The following is a 19,557-nucleotide window of genomic DNA, read 5'->3' on the forward strand; positions in this document are numbered from 1 at the left end:
CATTGCTCTGGCAACTACTGCAAACACGCATTGGTTTGCTTTGGCTCTCAGGTGTGTGACTGAAGACCTCAATCACCCTGAGTTTAACTAGAGACCTGTGCAAAAGCTGGATCTAATCCTCATCCTCCGCCCTCCCTTTTTGAATATCACATTTTGGCAAGTCATTCACAGACCAGGCAAGGCCAGTAAGCATCTGTAATGTGTATGTAATAAAAATACTGATCTAGGACCCCAGTTCAGATCAACATCAACTTATAACAACAGAAGCATCACTCCAGTCTTCCAGATCGACAGTCGTCAGGCACCATGCTGGTGTTTTTGCATGTTAGGCCACCGACTACAAATCTGGTAACATTTCTTCTGGACAAAGCAAACCATGGGGTTTTAGATTGATTACTGGATTTTCTACCTTCCAGGCAGCTTCTGGTTTTCATTCTAGTATGATATGAAAATGCTAGTGCATGGATTTGAGCAACATGTTCAGTCTTTTTTCTTTTCTTGTTCTTTTCTTGTTGTTTGTCGTCTTAACTTCTGTTATCATCACACATTATCACAATATCACATGGTAATGCAGATGTCTCTACGAGTGTGATGTTTATACTTAACTGATAAAACCTGAAACTAATGGCTGCCCTGCAGATAAAAATATTGTAAATCAATCTAAAAACCTATGCTTTGCTTTGGAAAATGGTCAGCAGTAATGTGTGATGTGTGTAGCAAATCTTCTAAAAATAGTGTTTTGGTATCTTAAGATACTTCATAAATAAAACCCCAAATTTATAGATATCTACTGCATGAGCCCACTCGCAAAAAGCAACATTCACTGCTGATATACATTACTAAGGTTTACAAACACATTACTTTTTCAGGGAGGAATATTGTATTCAGGAGCACACTTGAAAAACTGTAAAATGTTCATATTGTGCATCCATTGTAAAACAGTTACATTAGACAAATATTGGGAAAATAATTCCCAGAATATGCATATTTCATTATTTGTACTCATTCAAACATGACAATATTGAAGGGGCTAAAAGACACTGTGCTGATTTATGCCTTTAAAAACTATACAAAATATGAGCTGGTGTGGTTTGTGTGTAAGAGTGAATGTGTGTGTGTGTGTGTGTGTGTGTGTGTGTGTGTGTGTGTGTGTGTGTGTGTGTAAGAGTGAGTGTGAGTGTGAGTGTGAGTGTGTGTGTGTGTGTGTGTGTGTGTGTGTGTGTAAGAGTGAGTGTGAGTGTGTGTGCGTGTGTGTATGTGTGTGTGTGTGTGTTTGTAAGAGTGTGTGTGTGTGTGTGTGTGTGTGTGAGTGAGTGGGAGGAGGGGGAAAAAGAGGGGTGGCAACCAAATAAAGTGCTATAAGTCATTCATGTGAGTAGCTGGGTCCATGCAGCAGTATCCTCAGTCTGCTGCTAAATGAATAAATCTTGGAGAGACTTGTCCTGAATCAGACTCAAATGTTCCATCTCCATTATTTTTAGCACATTGACGCTGTTCCCCGCTCGGCATCCCTCCCTGGGCCTCACTACACCATCAAATCCCCGTCTCCTTCTTGATCCAGTCTCTCAGCTTGGTGACGCGCGAGTAGACACCGGGCTTGTTCCGACGAGCGCAGCCCTCACCCCAGCTCACGATGCCAGCCTGGAACCACTTCCCACTCTCCTCGAAACACACCAGGGGGCCTCCGGAGTCCCCCTGGTGGGGACGGTCAAGGAAGAATGGTTATTAGATTTGGTTTGGATGTGAGAGCATGATGATTATACAGGTGTGAAAACCTATCTATATCAGCCCATTGTCTTTTCTGGAAAACATGTGGCACGGTCTCACCTGGCATGCGTCAACTCCTCCAGCCAAGAATCCACTGCAGAGCATCCTGGAGGTGACTTGGCCCTCTGTGACCACATTACACACCGTGTCGTTGATGATTTTCACCGATGCCTTCTGCAGCAGCTGCGCCTTTTGACCTGCAAGAGCAGCACAATGGGGTCAGCGCTCTGCCACGTGACCTCTGTGTTCTTCACTAACATCAAAGGTGTTAATGGGCTGGATTAGTGTTAGCTAATGAAGGTTTAAGAGGCTTCCCAGGAGAGCCAATGTCTGTCTTGATATATGGATATGGAAGAAGGCTTAATGGAATAGAGCAGATTAGAAAAAGATGAGAGAAAAGGGAGGGAGGGTTGAGCGGAAGAGAAGTGTGTCATGATGGGAGAGATAAAGAAATGGGAGGGACATTAAAGGAAAGGAAGAAGACAGGATGCAAAGAGATGAAGGGAAGAAGAAGGAAGCAGGCAGGGAAAGAAGATGAAGGACGGAGATGAATAGCTAATTGTGAGAAGGATGGGGGAGGAGTGGGATGTCTTAATTTTGATGTGAGTTGGATATGCTAAAAGGAAAAAAACAATTGTAGAGTGGGTCACCCATAATTGAGGAATAACAGTATAAATATTCAACATTCGTATAATAATCAGTTACAGTGGAAAACAAGAAATGACTACAGTTCTACCCATAATCACCAATTCCTGCATAATACCTCCTTCTCGGAGCGCGCCCCAGCCTGTGACCCAGCAGGGCATGCCTGCAGGGAAGACGTGGGAGGAAGAGGGCAGGCAGATGGGTTGGACGGTGTTGGTGAACTCCAGCGGCTTGCTGAGCTCCAGCAGTGCAATGTCATAGTCAAAGGTCATCTGGTTGTAATCCGGGTGGGAGATGATCCTCTTCAGTGGCCTGAGCTGTATGCCATCCTGCTTGTACTGGTCCTGCATGCCACTGTAGGTTTGCCAGTTGGATGCAATATGGTTCCTGTGGTAGCATGTATGGCACCATGGGAGAAAGGTTATGTTTATGCACACTCGTGAACCAGGATGGGTGGGGTTACAGTTTTTGTTGAGACTGTGTCAGCCAAACAAAGTGATAAGAACAGCTTTCAACATAAAGCAATTCGATATAACACCATCACAAACTACATCCTCTCTAACAGAAAACTAAACATAATCAGCTGCAAAAGTAGTATTTGCCACAACATTATTGTATTGCATTCAATTTTCATGATATTGTCGCCACCACTGTACAAAAACATGCTCAGTGACATACTACTTATGATAATATATGACTGTAAAGAAAACTGTTGTAGTGGCTTTATAAGTGATCTGGAAAATGCTTACAAATTTAATAACAGCACTGTGTATAGCAAATATCAACAGCAACTGTTAATCTGTGAAAATGAACACATTCCCTGCTCAGTAACAATAGAGGCGGCTCAGGTTGAACAGCATGGTTAGTGCTCCACCTACAGGGCACTCTGATGAATACAGCGCCGTGCTGTCATGAATGAGATGTAAATTTAGCCTCCCCTCCCAAGGTTTTTATGAATTAACTGCATCATCAGAGGCTAATTTTCAGACTTTGCAATTTGTATTTAAATGCTCCTCTGTTGTGCACAGTTTGAGATCTAATAAAATGTTAAATAATGTGGTGAATAATAAAATATAAGGGGAACAGTTTATACACCACTATATATGAGAGGGAGTGTGTTAGATATTGTATACAGTATAATCCTGCTCTGTGCATGTGTATGAGTGCTATGGATGTTTAAGCTGTGACTCACGCTGGGTCGCTGGTGACAAAGCAGTGGGAAGCCGACAGGAGCCACCTGTCAGATATGATTGAGGCACCACAAACGTGCCCATAGGTCCGGAAGTGAAGGCTGACCTGCCAGGGCCACTCCCCCAGCTCAGCGTTCTGCCCTCCTACAATGCGGTTCAGCTTATAGGGCCTGGTGCCACAATCTGACATTTAACAGAGAATATAATGAGAGGAGGGGGCGATGGTGAGTGCAAAATACTAGTTGAGACTGGCATGAATGATCAGAGGGAAAAAAAAATATCAGGAAAATTCTTTGGAATCGTAGTAAAGCACGCTGGCATATTAGCTGATCAAAAACAAAAAAGAAAAAAAAAACACAGACACACCCTGAGGCTTAAATGAAGGGAAAAAAAACAACAACTTCAGAGATGACAAGAGCTGCTTTCAAAGAAAAAAGAAATAAATAAAGCAGTCAAAGCCTGGGGCTCTTTTCTAACAGACAGCCCAACGCGCAGCTCAACCAGCTCGTCTGTAATCTATCTGAATGACACTGAAGACATTAGATCCACTTCCAGCTGTTTTCAAATTTGGAAAAAAAAAGCTGAATTTTGTAAAGGCGTGAAAGAAAACATTCCTTACCACAGCTGGCCTCGTCTGACTTATCAGAGCAGTCATTGACACGGTCACATTCGGCATTCACCTTGTTGACACATTCTTTGTTCTTACACTTGAAGCTGAAGTCGGAGCAGATGCCCGTAGCTACAGTGGGGTGGAGACAGGTCCCAAAATCAAAACACATAGCGTATTTCAATCAAAGCGTAAGAGCATTGCTAAGTTTAACCGGTAAAATACTATGCAATCAGTGAGGCTTCAAAGTGAGGCTTGAATGCACAATGCAAAGTGATTGAGGAGCAGATTGCATTGATTGGGGTTATTGATTGGGGTTGAGGTCTAATATCCCTCTTTATTCACAGAAGTGAAAATCAAAAGGAAATGCAGGAGTGCCCTCTGTGTGTGTGTGTGTGTGTGTGTGTGTGTGTGTGTGTGTGTGTGTGTGTGTATGTGTGTGCGTTTTTGTGTGTGACCGAGTGAGTGAGTGAAAGGGAAATTGATAAAAAGTGGAGTAGAGACTAAGAATGAGAACAGTGAAATACACTTTGAATTCTTCAGTGCAGCATCTTTGTAAAAACCTGAAACTTTTATTTAGCTGTGGATGAAGGTTAATTGCTTAATGGTTTGTGTAACATGCTTATAAATCACTATGGTGGGTTTTTTTTTTTCAAAATGCGTGATGGGCTGGGAAGAGAATAAGTGCTGCCACTTACATGTTTTACAAGAGGCCTCGTCGCTTCCATCTTCACAGTCCCTCTTATTGTCACACACAACCTCCTGAGGCAGACAAAGCCCGTTACCACAGCGCCACTCATTCTCCTCACAACCTGGAGGCAATGAAACATGGTGATGAGGAAATTATCATAAAACAAAGATGAAAGCTTGAATAAGAAGAAGACAAGCCAATAAGTTTCAAAAGGACATTAGCGGTGCAGACATGGCGGACATTAGCATCTGTCTCCATTCGTCTTGCGTGTATTACACATGATTAAGCGTCTGGACGGATGCTGAGCAAATTGGGCAAGGCTTCAAACAAACTCCATTACTGATAAAATAATGACTGCACACAGAGCAGGAGTCAGTGACCACAGCATTAGCAGTGATGTTCCTTTAATGTTGGCACAATTAGCATAGAATTAGATGGGGTTTGTGTTCCCTAAAACGCGCTTTAAGAGACAGGAATACTTACTGCATCGCTCCTCATCGCTCCAGTCTCCGCAGTCGTTGACGCGATCACACACCCAGAGTTTCGGTTTGCACAAGCCATTCCCACAAGAAAACTGGTCCTTCTCACACTCTGAGGTAATAGAAATGCCATGGATTAAACAATGCAACAGAGGAAGATGTACATATGAGGGGTAATATGCCTTACAGAAACAGCTGGTTTTCGGGAAAATATGCTTATTTGCTTTCTTGCCAAGAGTTAGATGAGAAGATTGATACCACTCTAATGTTTGTAGGATAAATATGAAGCTATAGCCAGCAGCCAGTTAGCTTAGCTTAGCACAAAGACTGGAAACAGCTAGCTCTGTCTGAAGGTAACAAAATCTGTCTAAAGCTCACACGTTATATCTAGTTTACGTAATTTGTAAAAAAAAAAAAAAAAAAAAAAAGCCAAAGTGGAAAAACGCCAAGTTGTGGTTTTATGGGGGCGTTGTGTGCAAGAGTATTTTCACTTCCTGGAGTCCGGCAATCTTGAGACTGAAACTCCAGGAAATCACTGCGCCCGGCCAAGAGATAGTCTCATACAAAACCCCCCATAAAACCACAACTTGTCCTTTTTACTTGTTACCTTTGGACAGAGCCAGGCTAGCCGTTTCCCCCTGATTCCAGTCTTTATGCTAAGCTAACTGACTGCAGGCTGTAGCCTGGCAGACATGAGTAGTATCGATCTTCACATCCAGCTCTCAGCAAGAAGGCAAGTAAGTAAGAGTATATGCCATAATGTTGAGCTATTCCTTTAAGGAGCTGAGAGGAGAAAATAGGAATGAAGATGAGGAATGAGGAGGGGAGGAAAGACAGAAAAAGTGTGATTGGGTCAAGGGGGAAACTCACGGCACTTCATCTCGTCGCTCATATCACCGCAGTCGTTCCAGCCATCACACTTCAGTGCATTTGCGATGCAGATGCCAGAGTTGCAGGCGAACTGTTTGGGGCAAGCTGCTCACAAAACAAGAGAAAAGAGGGAGGGAGCAGAGAAAAAAGCAGAGAAAGACGATGATGACAAATTGAGCGAGAGGGAGTGACAGTGTATGTTTGCAACATCCATCATGTTGCCAATGCTTGTCCCTGTTGATCAGAGCAATTATAAATCCATTTTGGTCAAACTGGGAGACAACATAAAGAGCTGAGGGTATTGAAAGTGGAGTGCTCCTGACTGACAGTGGCAAATAAAATGGACCCAATAAACAAGCTCTCTAGTGATTAGTCTCGCTCTTGAGTTTCACTGCCGCAGTTTCTAAGCCTCTATCACTAAACAGCTCTGTTTGACTGTCAGTCAGCTACCGTCTCTCAGACTATACAGTTACTCCCCGTGTCTCGCTCTGTAATGGCAGGCTATAAGTGTCACTGTCACAATGAGACATTTCATCTTGCGTAAGTGTCGTGTAAATGTGGGTGCAAGACAAGACTTTTAACTCACGATTTGCGGGATCGTAGGCTCTGTATGTGGCACTGAACCCTTTGTCAGTGTGGGACTCATCGGAGTGGAATCTCACATCGAGGACGTTGGTGTCACTGGTCAGAACCAAAGATGACAGTTCTCCGCAATACCTGCAACACAAGGCCAATGTTTAAAGGAAAATTCAGGTTGATCACAAGTTGGGTTTTATTTTTTGTAATTATGATGACAATGTGCTCACTAAAGAGAAAAGGGCAACGTCACTACAAAAATGTCCAACAGGGCAAGAAACATGCAGTCAAACAAGTTGTTAAAGATTTGTATTTAAAGGCAACTACGGCAAGCGCAGTGGGTCAAAGTTGAACCAATAAGTCAGCCTGTAAACTGTGATGGATGTTTACGCCAGACGGTTTAGGGTGTCATTTAAATGAGTTAACGTCTTACTTGGTGCCCATAATCTCCACGTAGTCTTTGTGACACAGACGGGTGTCCACCCCAGGCTCTTTCATGCGGAACATGTTGAACGTCACCTGCACCTTCTTCCCAGTGGGGACCTACAGCACAGAGGAAGAGGTGATTGACTCATAACAACCTTGTTTACCATGCATGTCACTCCTCCACCTACTCACACAGACATGTATCTGTATCCCATGTAAATGTAGGCAGACAAGCTGCAACACACCCAAATGGGCTGTGGGCACACACACACACACACACACACACACACACACACACACACACACACACACACACACACACACACACACACACACACACACACACACACACACACACACACACACACACACACACAAGCAAGCAAAACCAACACACAAAACACTGCAGCTCAGCTAGGGCTGCGGCAGCAACAGCGGTCTGACAGATGAAGATAGAAGAGGTACTGAACAGCTTGGCTTCTATAGTGCCGCCTCAGCATTCCTCTCATGGCAGGCTGGATGGTGGAGGAGGGGGAGGTGGGCGTAGGGGTTTCAGGTAGAGGAGGGGGCCAGGGAGAGGAGCAGTGTTGCAAACCTTGATGGTCCACTTGCAGTCCACGGCAGGAGGATAGAAGCTGGGGTGAAGTGGGGAGTTGAAGACTCCTTTGCTTTCAGAGAGGACTCCGCCACAGGTTTTCCCTGAAAAGAACACATCATATATTCACATTTGTGCGCACATTATCATTTGATATAGACACAGTAAAGAATGCAGCTGGAAAAGTGCTGTGAATGTCTTAATTACCTTTAGAAATGGGGATGGCTTTATACTTGGCCTCGAAGCCAGGCCTCTGGACATCAGTGTCAGTAATCAAGTTAATCAGCATGATGTTGCCGGATGACACCACCTCCAGAGGGTTGGAAGGAGGCCTCTGACCACACTTCCTGTGAGAGAAGGATGGGTGGTCAACCAAGATGGTACACAAATCAGGTACGATTATAGAATCAGAAAAAAGTGCAGTAAACGCAACCATGAAGCATAAGCTGAACGACTGACGCATTTGCTGAATGGAGTTTTCTTTAGGATGTCCAACACTTCAAGCTGTAATTCTTTTTAGTCAGAAGCACTAAAACATCAATTCAGCAAACAAGTTTAAAATGCTTTAAGAAAAAAATAACAATTTGAAAAGAAATCAATAGATAAGCAGAGAGAAGTAGAGAAAGAGATAAATAAGGAGAGATGTGCCAGCACTAGATAGAAATTGCTTAGGCGGAGTTTCAAAGTCAAACATTAGGTACATTAGCAAAAAGTTTCAGCACTGCTGGCGGCAGAGCAATGGAGGTGTGAATGACGCTGCAAGAGCAGCAATAGATCTACCTCCAGTAGAATAATGTCATTATAGAGTATTATATTATGGCTCTCATAAACCTCATGTCACCTTGGATAAAGCTGATCGCTCAATAGCTTTATAAAGATTTTATGCATCGCTTGGTAACGCATATTTGTTTGGCAATGGTTTCTGAGTCTGAAATTGCCTGCAGCTACAACTGATGTTGCATTCAGGAGCCTGTAGTTTCAGAACCCTCCCCCCCTCCTTCATAGACAAAGCGCAATTACACACAGTGGTGTAGCAGGATTCAGGTTGGCACCCATCACAGATTTGAAAGGAGAGGTCTTTTTGAGCCAACTCAATCTCACTGAGGTCTCAAAAGTTAAGAATAAAATGGGACATGCAGCGCTAAAGGCTTCAGGGCCAAAAAAAAAAAAGAGAAAAAAGTTGTAATCACAAACCAGTGAAAGGAATGAAGTGGAACATGTTTTCCACCCACATCAAAACAGCTTTTACTCCTAAATCCCTCTGCAACATTTCAGTCAAATACAAAGTGATTCCTAGTGGTTGTCCTCTGGGAAACATGTAGATTAGAACTATATTTCTCCTCTCTCTGATCGTCAAGGCTAAATAAATGAGACAAATGTTGGTTGAGCCCCATCAAACAACCCTGCTACCAAGGTTTAAGGCAAAATGAGAATGTGATCTGTGTCACAAGTTGATTTACTGTGGGAGCAAAAATTTGTACATTTTTAAATAAAAATTATCTCGGGGGGGGTAAAACCTGGTAAAACCTGTACCATTCATAAGGACTTCACATTAAAAGAGCACCAGTGTGACATTGTACCATGGCCAACATGCTCCCCAAACCCTCTGGACATACACAGCCCTGTGACTTACTCCGTGATGGCCTGAGAATCATCTGGACTCAAAGAGTCATAGATGGAGACAAAGTCGTCATTGCAGTCATCCTCAATGTGGAAAAAGGGGAAACTGACAGATATGGCCTTGTCCTCTGCAGCTCGGATTTGCCACTGACACCGAGACCTGGGGGGGTAGCCTGTGGGGTACCCTGGTGACGAAAATGTCTTCGCCGTCTCTTCAGCCTCCAGGCGGTAGAAACACTCCTCTGGGAATAACAACATCAGCTATATTATGCAGTGAGCACAGACATGTGTAACTTGGCAACAGTGGTTTATAGCTCGTAAATCAAATCATCATCATGTTCTGTATCTTCTTCTGCTTACTTTAACCGCTGTGGCTGTTTTCTTAAGAATACTTTGACAATAAAGATTGTATCCTTTCTGTTTTCCCTTGGAATACATTTTTAAAACAATGACACATTTGAACACTATCTAATCACTAATTCTTCCATCCTTTACGCTATATATGCATGTAAAGACAGATTAATATAAGGACAGCACAGCTACTATGGTAATGTAATGTAGTCTAATCATCCCAGGGATATAAATCACCAGACAGTGTCAAAGAAAAGTGTCGGGCATAGTGAGTGACTCGCTCTGGCCTGATACAGGGTTCTCAATCTCTGACTAGAGTAGCATATGTACAGTACAGGCCGGGCCAGCCATTCGTTACAGACTGGCAGGAGGGTGAGCATCTAGCCAGCTGGAAAATTACAACTGCGAGTGATTGAAATGGGACATGCTGTACTCACTGGCTCTGGGGTTCCTGGCCATGCGAGGATCTGTGACTGGAGAGAGAGGGGGAGAGAGACAGGAGGCAAGGTAAGAATGGGTCACTAACGTTGGGAGGCTGATAGAATTTGATGCATGAGCCTAAAATATTTGGGTTGCACATTTTCTGTTCCATTTCCCTGCGGTTAAGGGAACTGGTGATGGTGTGTAGCTCTTTCTGCTCCATCTCACCTTGCCCTACAGCAGCAACCCATACATCTCTGTCTAACTATCTGGGACAGCAACATCAAATCATACCCACAGAAATCATTTTAAAGGGGAACCAAAAGCACTGAGTCACAGGACCAGCGCTTGGCTGGTGGCCAGATGTGGACAAATGCAATGTGAATGCTGAGAAGACAGAAGGAAGAAAAATGGCTGTCTCAAGCCAGGCCAGGGCCCAGCTAATATCATTAGAGGATCCAAACAGCATAAAATGTGCAATCTCAGATGCAGCACAAGCAGAGAGGTCTGGCTTATCTGTTATCATCTTATCAGCACAACTCAGAGCGAGCTCCTGTAATACAAATAGGGAGCATACAGAATACCAATGCTGATAGGAGATGACAATGACCTTATTCAGATCTGTATTCACAGGGCTTTATCTTTGCTGATTGTTAAAATGTCATAAGATGTAGCAAACACCATTCCCATCTTTCTGACCCCTTAGTGTGACCCCCCCCCCCCCCCCCCCCACACACACACACACACACACACACACACACACACACACACACACACACACACACACACACACACACACACACACACACACACACACACACACACACACACACACACACACACACACACACACACACCTGGCCCCGGTGGTACTTACATGAGGCAGTGATTTCACTGATCTTGATATTGTTGCGGCTTGCCACGCTGCGCTGCTCCTTAATGCCGCTCTCCAGAGTCTCCAACACCCGCTCCTCTGAGAACTCCGGCACGATCTCCAGGTCTTCCACCGGAATATCAAACTGGGACCAATAGTAGGCTATCACACCCTCACTGGTACGAGCAGAAATGAGGGAGAAATGGAGGGAAGGAAGAGCATAGAGAGACCATTCAGTAACAAGCTTCAACATTCAAGAAGAAGCAAAGAATAGTGGAACAGGTGTGATTTGGATTACCCTACTGTAACTCACAAAAGCCAAATCCACTGTAGCTCTTGCTGCATGCTCTGTCCACATCCTGTGTAGTACGGCACTACCACAGAGGCTGTGAACTGATTTACTGCTACTGTTCAACTTCACAGTCCACTACAGTACAGTGCTACATATATAACTGGGTGTGATCACAAGTCAATGGACCACATCTAACCTCAGTTTCGGTTGCTTGAAACTTTGAACCCACGGAGGTCAGTGCAACAAAACATTTCCTTCATACTAGATGTAGTATTTTACATTTTTTAGTAGATTTTTGTTTTTTTACACTTTTACAGATTTCACAATCTGTTCAGCAGAAAAACAAAACAAAAAAAATAGGGATTCAAGATCTCAACGGTACCTGAATGCAGAGACCACAGACGTAGTGTAGTATTTTGTGAGGAGCGGATCTTTCTTGTAGTTCTCCTTCAGCTGTGCAGAGAAAATGTATTTTTACTGAAAAGAACATGTACAAGATTTCTGCTTGTCTGCCTAAAGACAAAGTACAAATTAGCATGTTAACATAAAAACTGCCTTCCATGAAAAGCACATCACAACGGGATTCTCAATTAACTGTCTCGCCTTCAGCTGCAGCAAGCTGCGAACTGTATCAAACAAGGCTGCAGTCTCGCTGTGTGGTCTTAAATGCAGGCCACTAACGTATTTTATGCATGTACAGTGTTAGCTAACTTCAGAGCAAGTGCTTGTTGTGAAAAGTACCACCAAAAAAAAAGGGAAAAGAACCAGCTACAGAGGAGGAGCAGGTGTCATCTGTGTGGTTTGTGATAAAAGCAGAAAATGACATGGAGTGAGAGAAAAGGATTGTTCACAGGACAAAGTGGTCAATTATCATAAAATAAAATATCAAGAGGTTTCAAAATGGCCATTTCTAAAATATGAACCCATTTCCATTTTACTAAACCTATCCAGTAGACACAGTTGAGATAAAATACAGTTAGGTTAGATTTTCAAGGACTCCACAGACAGGTGGCGCTAGAGTGATGGAGTAAAGCTGTGGAACAACTGGTTAAACATGATGCCTCAATCTCCAAGGTGCTTCAGCCCAGCGTTGTTTACTTGAAGCCTCCACAAGTTGTACCATGTGAACAGCAACCTAGATCTGAGACTGTTCCTTAAATGCATCTTTTTTGTTGAATGCAAGTGCAAACTTTAACCTTATAAAGCCCCCAAAATCATCTAGGCATCTAATATTCCAGTCGACCACTTCCACTCTAATCCTCGCCTAACACTCTCACTTCTGTAGCTTTTCACTGAGAAAGTGTAGGCTTGATGGGCTTTTTTTTGCCATCAACATGCTTCTAAGTGGTGCTACAAACATCTCCACTGCCTCCAATAATAGGAGATGCTGTTGAGGGAATTATTAAAAGGAATGTGCAGCGTTTCATTCCACCCACGCAAATGTGCCTTCAGCAGTTGTTGGGAGGGACATTTCCACGATGCCAAAACAACATCCACAACTAATCCTCAGTGAGAGAGGGGAACTGGGTGTAATACTCTGCTCAAAATAGTTAACAATAAACAATGTAGATGATAGAGCGGGAACAAAAATAGTAGAGTCATCTTCTTTGTGTGTCAAACTCACAATTGCCTCCAGTTTGACCGCCAACTCCTCGAAATCCTTGCTCTTGGTATCCTCCAGCTTCTGGTTGTACGGTACACCAACCAGCTTCATGTGCCCGCTGAAGACCTGTGCTGATGGGCTGAGCTGCTTACTAATGGTGGCTTCTGAATCAGCATCTTTAACTTGGAGGAGAGAGACAGATGAGAGCTAAGTGTTTGATCAACAAAATGATATGAGATAGCTGCCTCTGATGAAAGAGGAGACTTGGGGTTTTAAACAGGCCTTGAAGCACTATTTTAAAAGTTGTATGGTGTGATCTCGTACAGAGAAGACAGTTTGACTCTCAGAGCAATTAAAACAGCCAGTTGAATCAAGAGGCTGTTTATCAAGACTTCAGAGGCCTTTTTAATCAGATGTGTAAATGACAAGGAAGCTGTGACATTTTTCTCCTTTGCATTATTAAAAGGAGAAAGTCGGAGCTGTCAAATAGGCTAACACTAATGGGAAATGGGAAAAGTCCAAACAAGCCACTCTTATACTCTTACATCAAAGAGCTGTGCCTTAACAGCGAGTGGAAATGATCCACTTCACAGTTTCTGATGTTAGAAATGTAAATACTCACAAATTCTCATTTAATATCAAGAATAACCTTGATTTATGTACAGAAGAGTCCAGAGTATGTTCAACATCTCATGATTTTCTTCATCTTTAATTTACCCGCACATACAAATGCATAGTGCGATACTCCAAGTCTCCACCCCGGATGACATAGTAGAGGAAAGCTGTCGACTGTACTCACAGACAAACAGCCAAATGAGGAAAGCCGCAATGGCCGCAAGGATGAGAAGCGCCACAAGAACCCCGATCAGGATGCCGGCCTTCCGCTTTGGTGACACCTTCTCTTTGCTGGTCAGGAAGTCGATCCGCTCATGATGGCCATTACGGCCCTGATGAAGAAAAAGAGCAACACGTAGTCAGCAAACATACCATTTACTTTGATTACACTGTGAACAAAGGGGAGAAGTGTAAGTGTAAGATGAACATCAATTACAGTGGCAAACACTAACCTCTGCTTTAACCCAAACAGTAAAATATGTTTTAGGATTGGGTCATTAACAACAGTTTTATTTGACTGAACAAATCACATTTTCTCCTCATTCCACACAGATAATAATAATGCAGGGTAGTAAGTTGGAAACCTCCGAAAGTTTTCTTTGGTTATATGCATCTGCACATCACACATAAAAAAAAAATGTTTTTAATGGTAGTGTGATGATGTCAGCCACATGACACTGTCGTCTATAACCACATGAAGTCCTCGCTCAGCATTCATGTAGAATTAATTATGTGGAATGGCGACATATTTGGCATTTTCTGTAACTGTAAACACATTAATCCCACAAAAAGAAAATGATAAATTCATCACTGTCCCTCATCCTGAGAATGTGATCAATGTCTAGACTAGAGCTGCAACTAATGATTATTTTCATTATCGATTAATCTGCAGATTATTGTCACGATTAATCGTTTAGTCTATAAAATGTCAAAGAAATGTGAAAAATGCTCATCACAATTTCCCAGAGCGACGCCTTCAAATTGCTTCTTTTGTCCAACCAACAGTTCAAAACCAAAAGACTCTTCATTTACTATCATAAACAAAGAAAAGCAGCAAATCGTCCCATTTAAGAAGCCTGAAACAATTTATCGATTATAAAAATAGTTGGCAACTCATTTTCTTTTGATCAATAATCAATTAATTGAGTAATTGTTGCAGCTCTAGTCTAGACTTGTTAAAACTTTAGTAGGGAAACATCTTCGACCTGTTGCCTTTAAGTAACAAAGAAATCAAATCAATCAATGGGGAAGTTAGTACTCAAGGAACAGATTATTTGCAAAACAAACAAGAACAGTTTTACTTCTCAAGTAATAAATAAACTGTTGAACTATGACACAATATCAGAAAAAAAAATGCAATGTGAAACACCTTAAACTACTTTCCAAGAGTGACATGTTCAAACAGGCAGCATGCCTACCGTATGTTTGCAAAACTGGGCAAACCTGTTCAGTAAATGCGGCAGAGCTCCCACACTCATACCTCCATGTACACATACATGCATTAGGAAACTGCATAATAACTAAGAGATGCCTTGTAGAGATTGCGGGCATGGTGCTTTAGGCGGTGTGTGTGCCTGTAGATACTGTATGCGTGTGTCTGTTGTTGAGCTCTCTCAAGTGGGCGGACTGAGAGAAGGGTTTCAGGCCGATTAGTAATCAACACACAATGAATTCAGTGCCTGTAGCCCATGAGTGAAGAAGCCCGAGTGCCATTAGGGATGGAGAATCACTTTGGTATTAAATCAATTTGTCAGATGTGCTGCCCCTTAAGATGGGGGCTCAATTACACGAGTCTAGATGATAACTCATGGCAATTAAGGCCTATTCTTACCCGGCCCGGGCTTCCACACATGCTTTCTAATTGGAATCTCTAACAGCAATCATGGGCCAGAATGAGGGAAATCATTAGAGATGGGGTCAGCAAGTGCTCCAGGGTCTCAGTCACCCTGATCACAGTCTAATAAAACCATTACATGCTCTTCATCATATCTCATTCTTCACTCCTAGAAAGAAATACTATCCCCTTTTTAACTATGTAGCATTTTTTTAAATACCAGCTCAGTGTGCTGTCATTATTAGACAGGAAGTAGTGCCGTCTGTCTCTCAACACAGAATTATGAAGAAAAGCCACAACAATGCTGACGCAAACTTTAAAAAAAAGCTGTTAATGTTTGACAAGAAAACAGTCTGGGCTGCAAAGCAGGCTTCAGGTTTGGTATAGTCAAAAGTACGATTCTGAAGTCAGTTGCTACAGAGTGTTTCTAAGTTGTCTAACCAGTTTGACAAGTGGGGAACAAGTTAACACTGCTCTGAGGTGTGGTGTAAGAAAAAAGCAGCTCCCCCCCAAGCAGTACTTTCAACACAGGTCCTTATTAACAACCATTCATTTATACTGATCCAGATCTCTTGTCAGCGTTTAAAGCAGAAATGGAAAGTATTGTTGTTGTTTTTTCTTGGTCTTGTTTTGTTGTGTGTGTATGTGCGTGTCGAATGTATTCAATGTAATGTACAATAGTTAGCTATATCTTTGAGGTATTGGCACTGAACATGATTATTTCTGTTTACTGTGTACATCTTTATTTTTACGTAATTGTATTTATTTGATGGCTGTTTTTGCTAGGTCATGCACAATATATTATAAAATACAAACAGTATAGGAGTGTTCAGCTTCTTCCTAAGGCCTATAGGGTTTTTTTTTAGCTTCAGCTTTATTTTCATGTCTCAGCCATCAGTCAGTTGGGTTCTGCCCACTTTGCAGCAACACCACAGTTGATTCTTTAACCCCTAGTCTTAACTGGGTGTGAACAGCATGTGAGCAACATGCAACCTCCTTGTCTGTTCACACAGGTGCAGCCCAATATTCTCTCTCTGATAAGTTGACTGTGCCTATTTTGTATCAGTTTAAAATAATATGGATGTATGTCATTGACACTGTGAAGTCATTAAAGGCCGAGGTACAGTAAAAACTGCAGGCCGAACATTTATAAACGTGCATTTAGCATTGCACCCCCGTAACACTGTCGAATTTAAAAAAAAAAAGAATTTAAAACCTAGAACCTACATTACCCACAATGCAACTAAATGTGGGTGTGTTAGTATAGTGTCTAACGTAATGTAGCCTTGAGTTGCTATCCTCAAGCAGGGATGAGGAGCGAGCTACAGAGGTCTGGTAATGCAGATGTTCACACGAAAATTGCAAGAAGACCAACTTCTGCTGCTGAGGTCACGTGATTTCCTGTCAAGTGCGGAGTCCATAATAAGAGACCTGACATTAACACCACATTCACTTCACTTTTGTTGCTCAGTTTCAACATGGCTGCCCTTGAAATGTGGCTTGAAATGCAGGATATAAGCAGTATGGCCTTGCCTGAAGAATTATTGACTGACTACTCCGATGAGTCACCACATAGAGAACAGACTGACTACATTAATCATGGTATTCCCATTTGATCCAGTATCTAAGACTGACCTCATTGTCTGCAAGTAATCAAATATTAACAAAGGAAGAAAAGTTAATTCACCAACAGTTTCACTCATGCTACTTGTGTAATTTAAGACAAGTATCTCCGCCAGCTTTCATAATCAAAAAGGCAGCGATGTGGCATTACAACTTGGGTACTTTAAGTTGATTTTTATTTCATCTTACTATATTTAGTTAGTGGTTCTGTTGTATTTAAATGTTAGTTTTGAGGTTTTTCAGTTTAAATTGAAAAATATTTAAAACATAATATAATAATATACCCATCCATATCCTGTAGAGTAGGTCAGGCACACAGTCTACCACAGAAAGAAATGCAAAGGCAATTAAACTTTTGTAGTATAATACATAGAAATGGAAATAGTTCAAGGAATAAACTGTGGTGATGTTGTACAGACAGAACATTTGGAAGTGACTTACTGCACTTATATTTTCTGATATATATATATATATATATATATATATATATATATATATATATATATAAAAAAGCAGCACTTGTTTTGTGAGTTTGTTTTGTTGTATTTTCACAGAAGCAGTGGGGGTCAAGCAAGAACATGCTTGGCAGTTCACTTGTGTCAAATACCTTACAGTGTGGGCATCCCCTCCTCTCTGGGCTGGGAGATGGATCTTATAGATATGGATACTCCGATAACAAGCTACCGTTTTTCCTTGTTAATGTCACACAATTTTGCTCACATTCTCAGCAGAACACATACTGCTACTCTGCGGTGTTATTTTCCCCAGGGCTTGGGACTCCTTTCATAAAGCTGTCAAATAAAGGTGGTACAGAGTTGGTGAATTTCAGCAGCACTGACCAAAGCCTTGTAACCATTAATGAGTCCCCTTGCAGAGGAAGTTCACCTTTGGCCGTCTGACACTATTTTCTGCCTACGTCCCCCACTGGTATTTCATTCGTCTCAAACAAGACTGAATTATGTAGCAACAAGGACTGTATGATGGATATTTACATAATGTATGCATGCTCCAGGAGAGTCTGACCTATAGGTGAGGCAAAATAAGCTTTTGGCAGTTTTCACATCCTATTATCACTTAAAACACAAGCCTGCTTAAATATTACACTACAAAAAGCTATGGTTTATTGTAATTTAATTCAAGAAAAGGCTATCTTGGTTGATCTAAAAATCACTGTGGCAACTTATTTATGGCCTTTATTACCTAAAAAGAATTATTTACCATTATACTCATACAATTTGTAATTCAAATCAATAATAATTAAATGTGTTTCACCAAGAAATATACCTGTAACAACTACAGCCAGAATTAAAATGCTAAAGATCTGAATGGGAGTACCTGCTGACATCTGTGCTCCTGATGCCACACCACACCTTTGTGTGGGGGCACAATGGAAACGAGGCACAAACTGATTCTTAGATGAGAGGTAAGAATCACAGCATGACTCAGCCAACTCTCAGTATGGCTCAGAAACTTCAGTCAATATTTTGGAATTTACCTAAAGTAAATGACATTCAACCAAATTTAAAAACAAATATCTTCCATACAGTCGACAAAAAACATAAACAAAACCAGTAATGTAAATACCAACGATTAATACTGACACATACTGTCTGACTAAGGTTTTCTAGGTCTCTCTTATGTGAGATGATGAGTAGTAGTTTATAAAAATGTTTTCTAAACCAAAATCATTTAAACAGTAAACATCAATGTGAAGTCAGCAAATAGCATCTAAGTCTGATGATGCCTTTTCACCCCTATTTCATCTGACTTCACATGACTGTCTTTGTGACTTTGTTTTGAATGAAGAATGGGAAGACGCATAACTTGGAATGGGTGTGAAAAAAAAAAAGATTTCTTTTAACTACCCACATTTCCAACAATGATTTAATATTCAATTTAGTGTATTGTATAATTCATTGAAATATCCATTTCCTTTCCCATGGCAGTGGAGATGTAAATAAACACTGTCTTTGTATGACAGCACACTGGCAAACATGAAAACACCACAGATGACTAATTTTCAACAACAGGCAAGAGGTCCTAGTTTAATCATTCATTGAAACGTCCATTATAGAGGGAAAACTCCATCCTAACATGAGTGTTGCTCCTGGGACGACAGAGGCCCAGACACATATACAGAGAAAAAGCTATCAGGGTTTGAAATGTCTGAGTGAAGGCCTCATCGTGTCAACACACACAGACACAACTCCCTCAGAAAACAACACACACTTTGGCTGTGTAGTAAACGCGTATGTCCCTTTGTGGGAGAATACAAGGCACATTGTCACTGATTCCAAAGATAATGTGCAGAAACGTGAAAATAGACCAAACTTACGTCGTATTCATATCTGGCGGAATGCATCTTCCAGAAACGCTCCAAACGAAGTCCTTTTGTAACTTCCTAACTCTTTCGGAGAGTTCCCCAAAGTTATGAATCCTGAATTTATAGTGTTTTGAAATAGTACAGGAGAGTATATTT

General features: G+C 41.8%; 1 protein-coding gene across 1 annotated transcript; it reads right to left on the reverse strand.

Annotated features, from left to right (window-relative positions):
- Positions 1-1,533: 1,533 nt before the first annotated feature.
- Positions 1,534-19,557, reverse strand: st14 (ST14 transmembrane serine protease matriptase). The gene is made up of 19 exons (XM_070911366.1): positions 19,414-19,557; positions 13,806-13,953; positions 13,028-13,188; positions 11,786-11,856; positions 11,115-11,287; positions 10,255-10,290; positions 9,480-9,708; positions 8,054-8,193; positions 7,847-7,950; positions 7,259-7,368; positions 6,836-6,966; positions 6,250-6,354; positions 5,384-5,491; positions 4,908-5,021; positions 4,222-4,341; positions 3,605-3,785; positions 2,531-2,799; positions 1,828-1,964; positions 1,534-1,695 (listed from the first exon to the last, which is right to left on the reverse strand). Exons 1-19 carry the CDS (start codon positions 19,438-19,440, stop codon positions 1,534-1,536), a joined length of 2,526 nt encoding a protein of 841 aa, XP_070767467.1. The 5' UTR covers positions 19,441-19,557.

Source organism: Enoplosus armatus, chromosome 9, assembly GCF_043641665.1.
Source record: "Enoplosus armatus isolate fEnoArm2 chromosome 9, fEnoArm2.hap1, whole genome shotgun sequence".
NCBI lineage: Eukaryota > Metazoa > Chordata > Actinopteri > Centrarchiformes > Enoplosidae > Enoplosus > Enoplosus armatus.

What these genes read in the sequence shown, in the direction of transcription:
- st14 (XM_070911366.1), bottom strand. Translation starts at nt 19,440, where the DNA reads ATGCATTCCGCCAGATATGAATACGAC. An exon ending in CGAGGCCTCTTGTAAAACAT is followed by an intron (nt 4,342 to 4,907) that starts GTAAGTGGCAGC and finishes ACCCCACTGTAG; the next exon opens with CTACGGGCATCTGCTCCGAC. An exon ending in TTTGTCACCAGCGACCCAGC is followed by an intron (nt 2,800 to 3,604) that starts GTGAGTCACAGC and finishes ATGCTACCACAG; the next exon opens with GAACCATATTGCATCCAACT.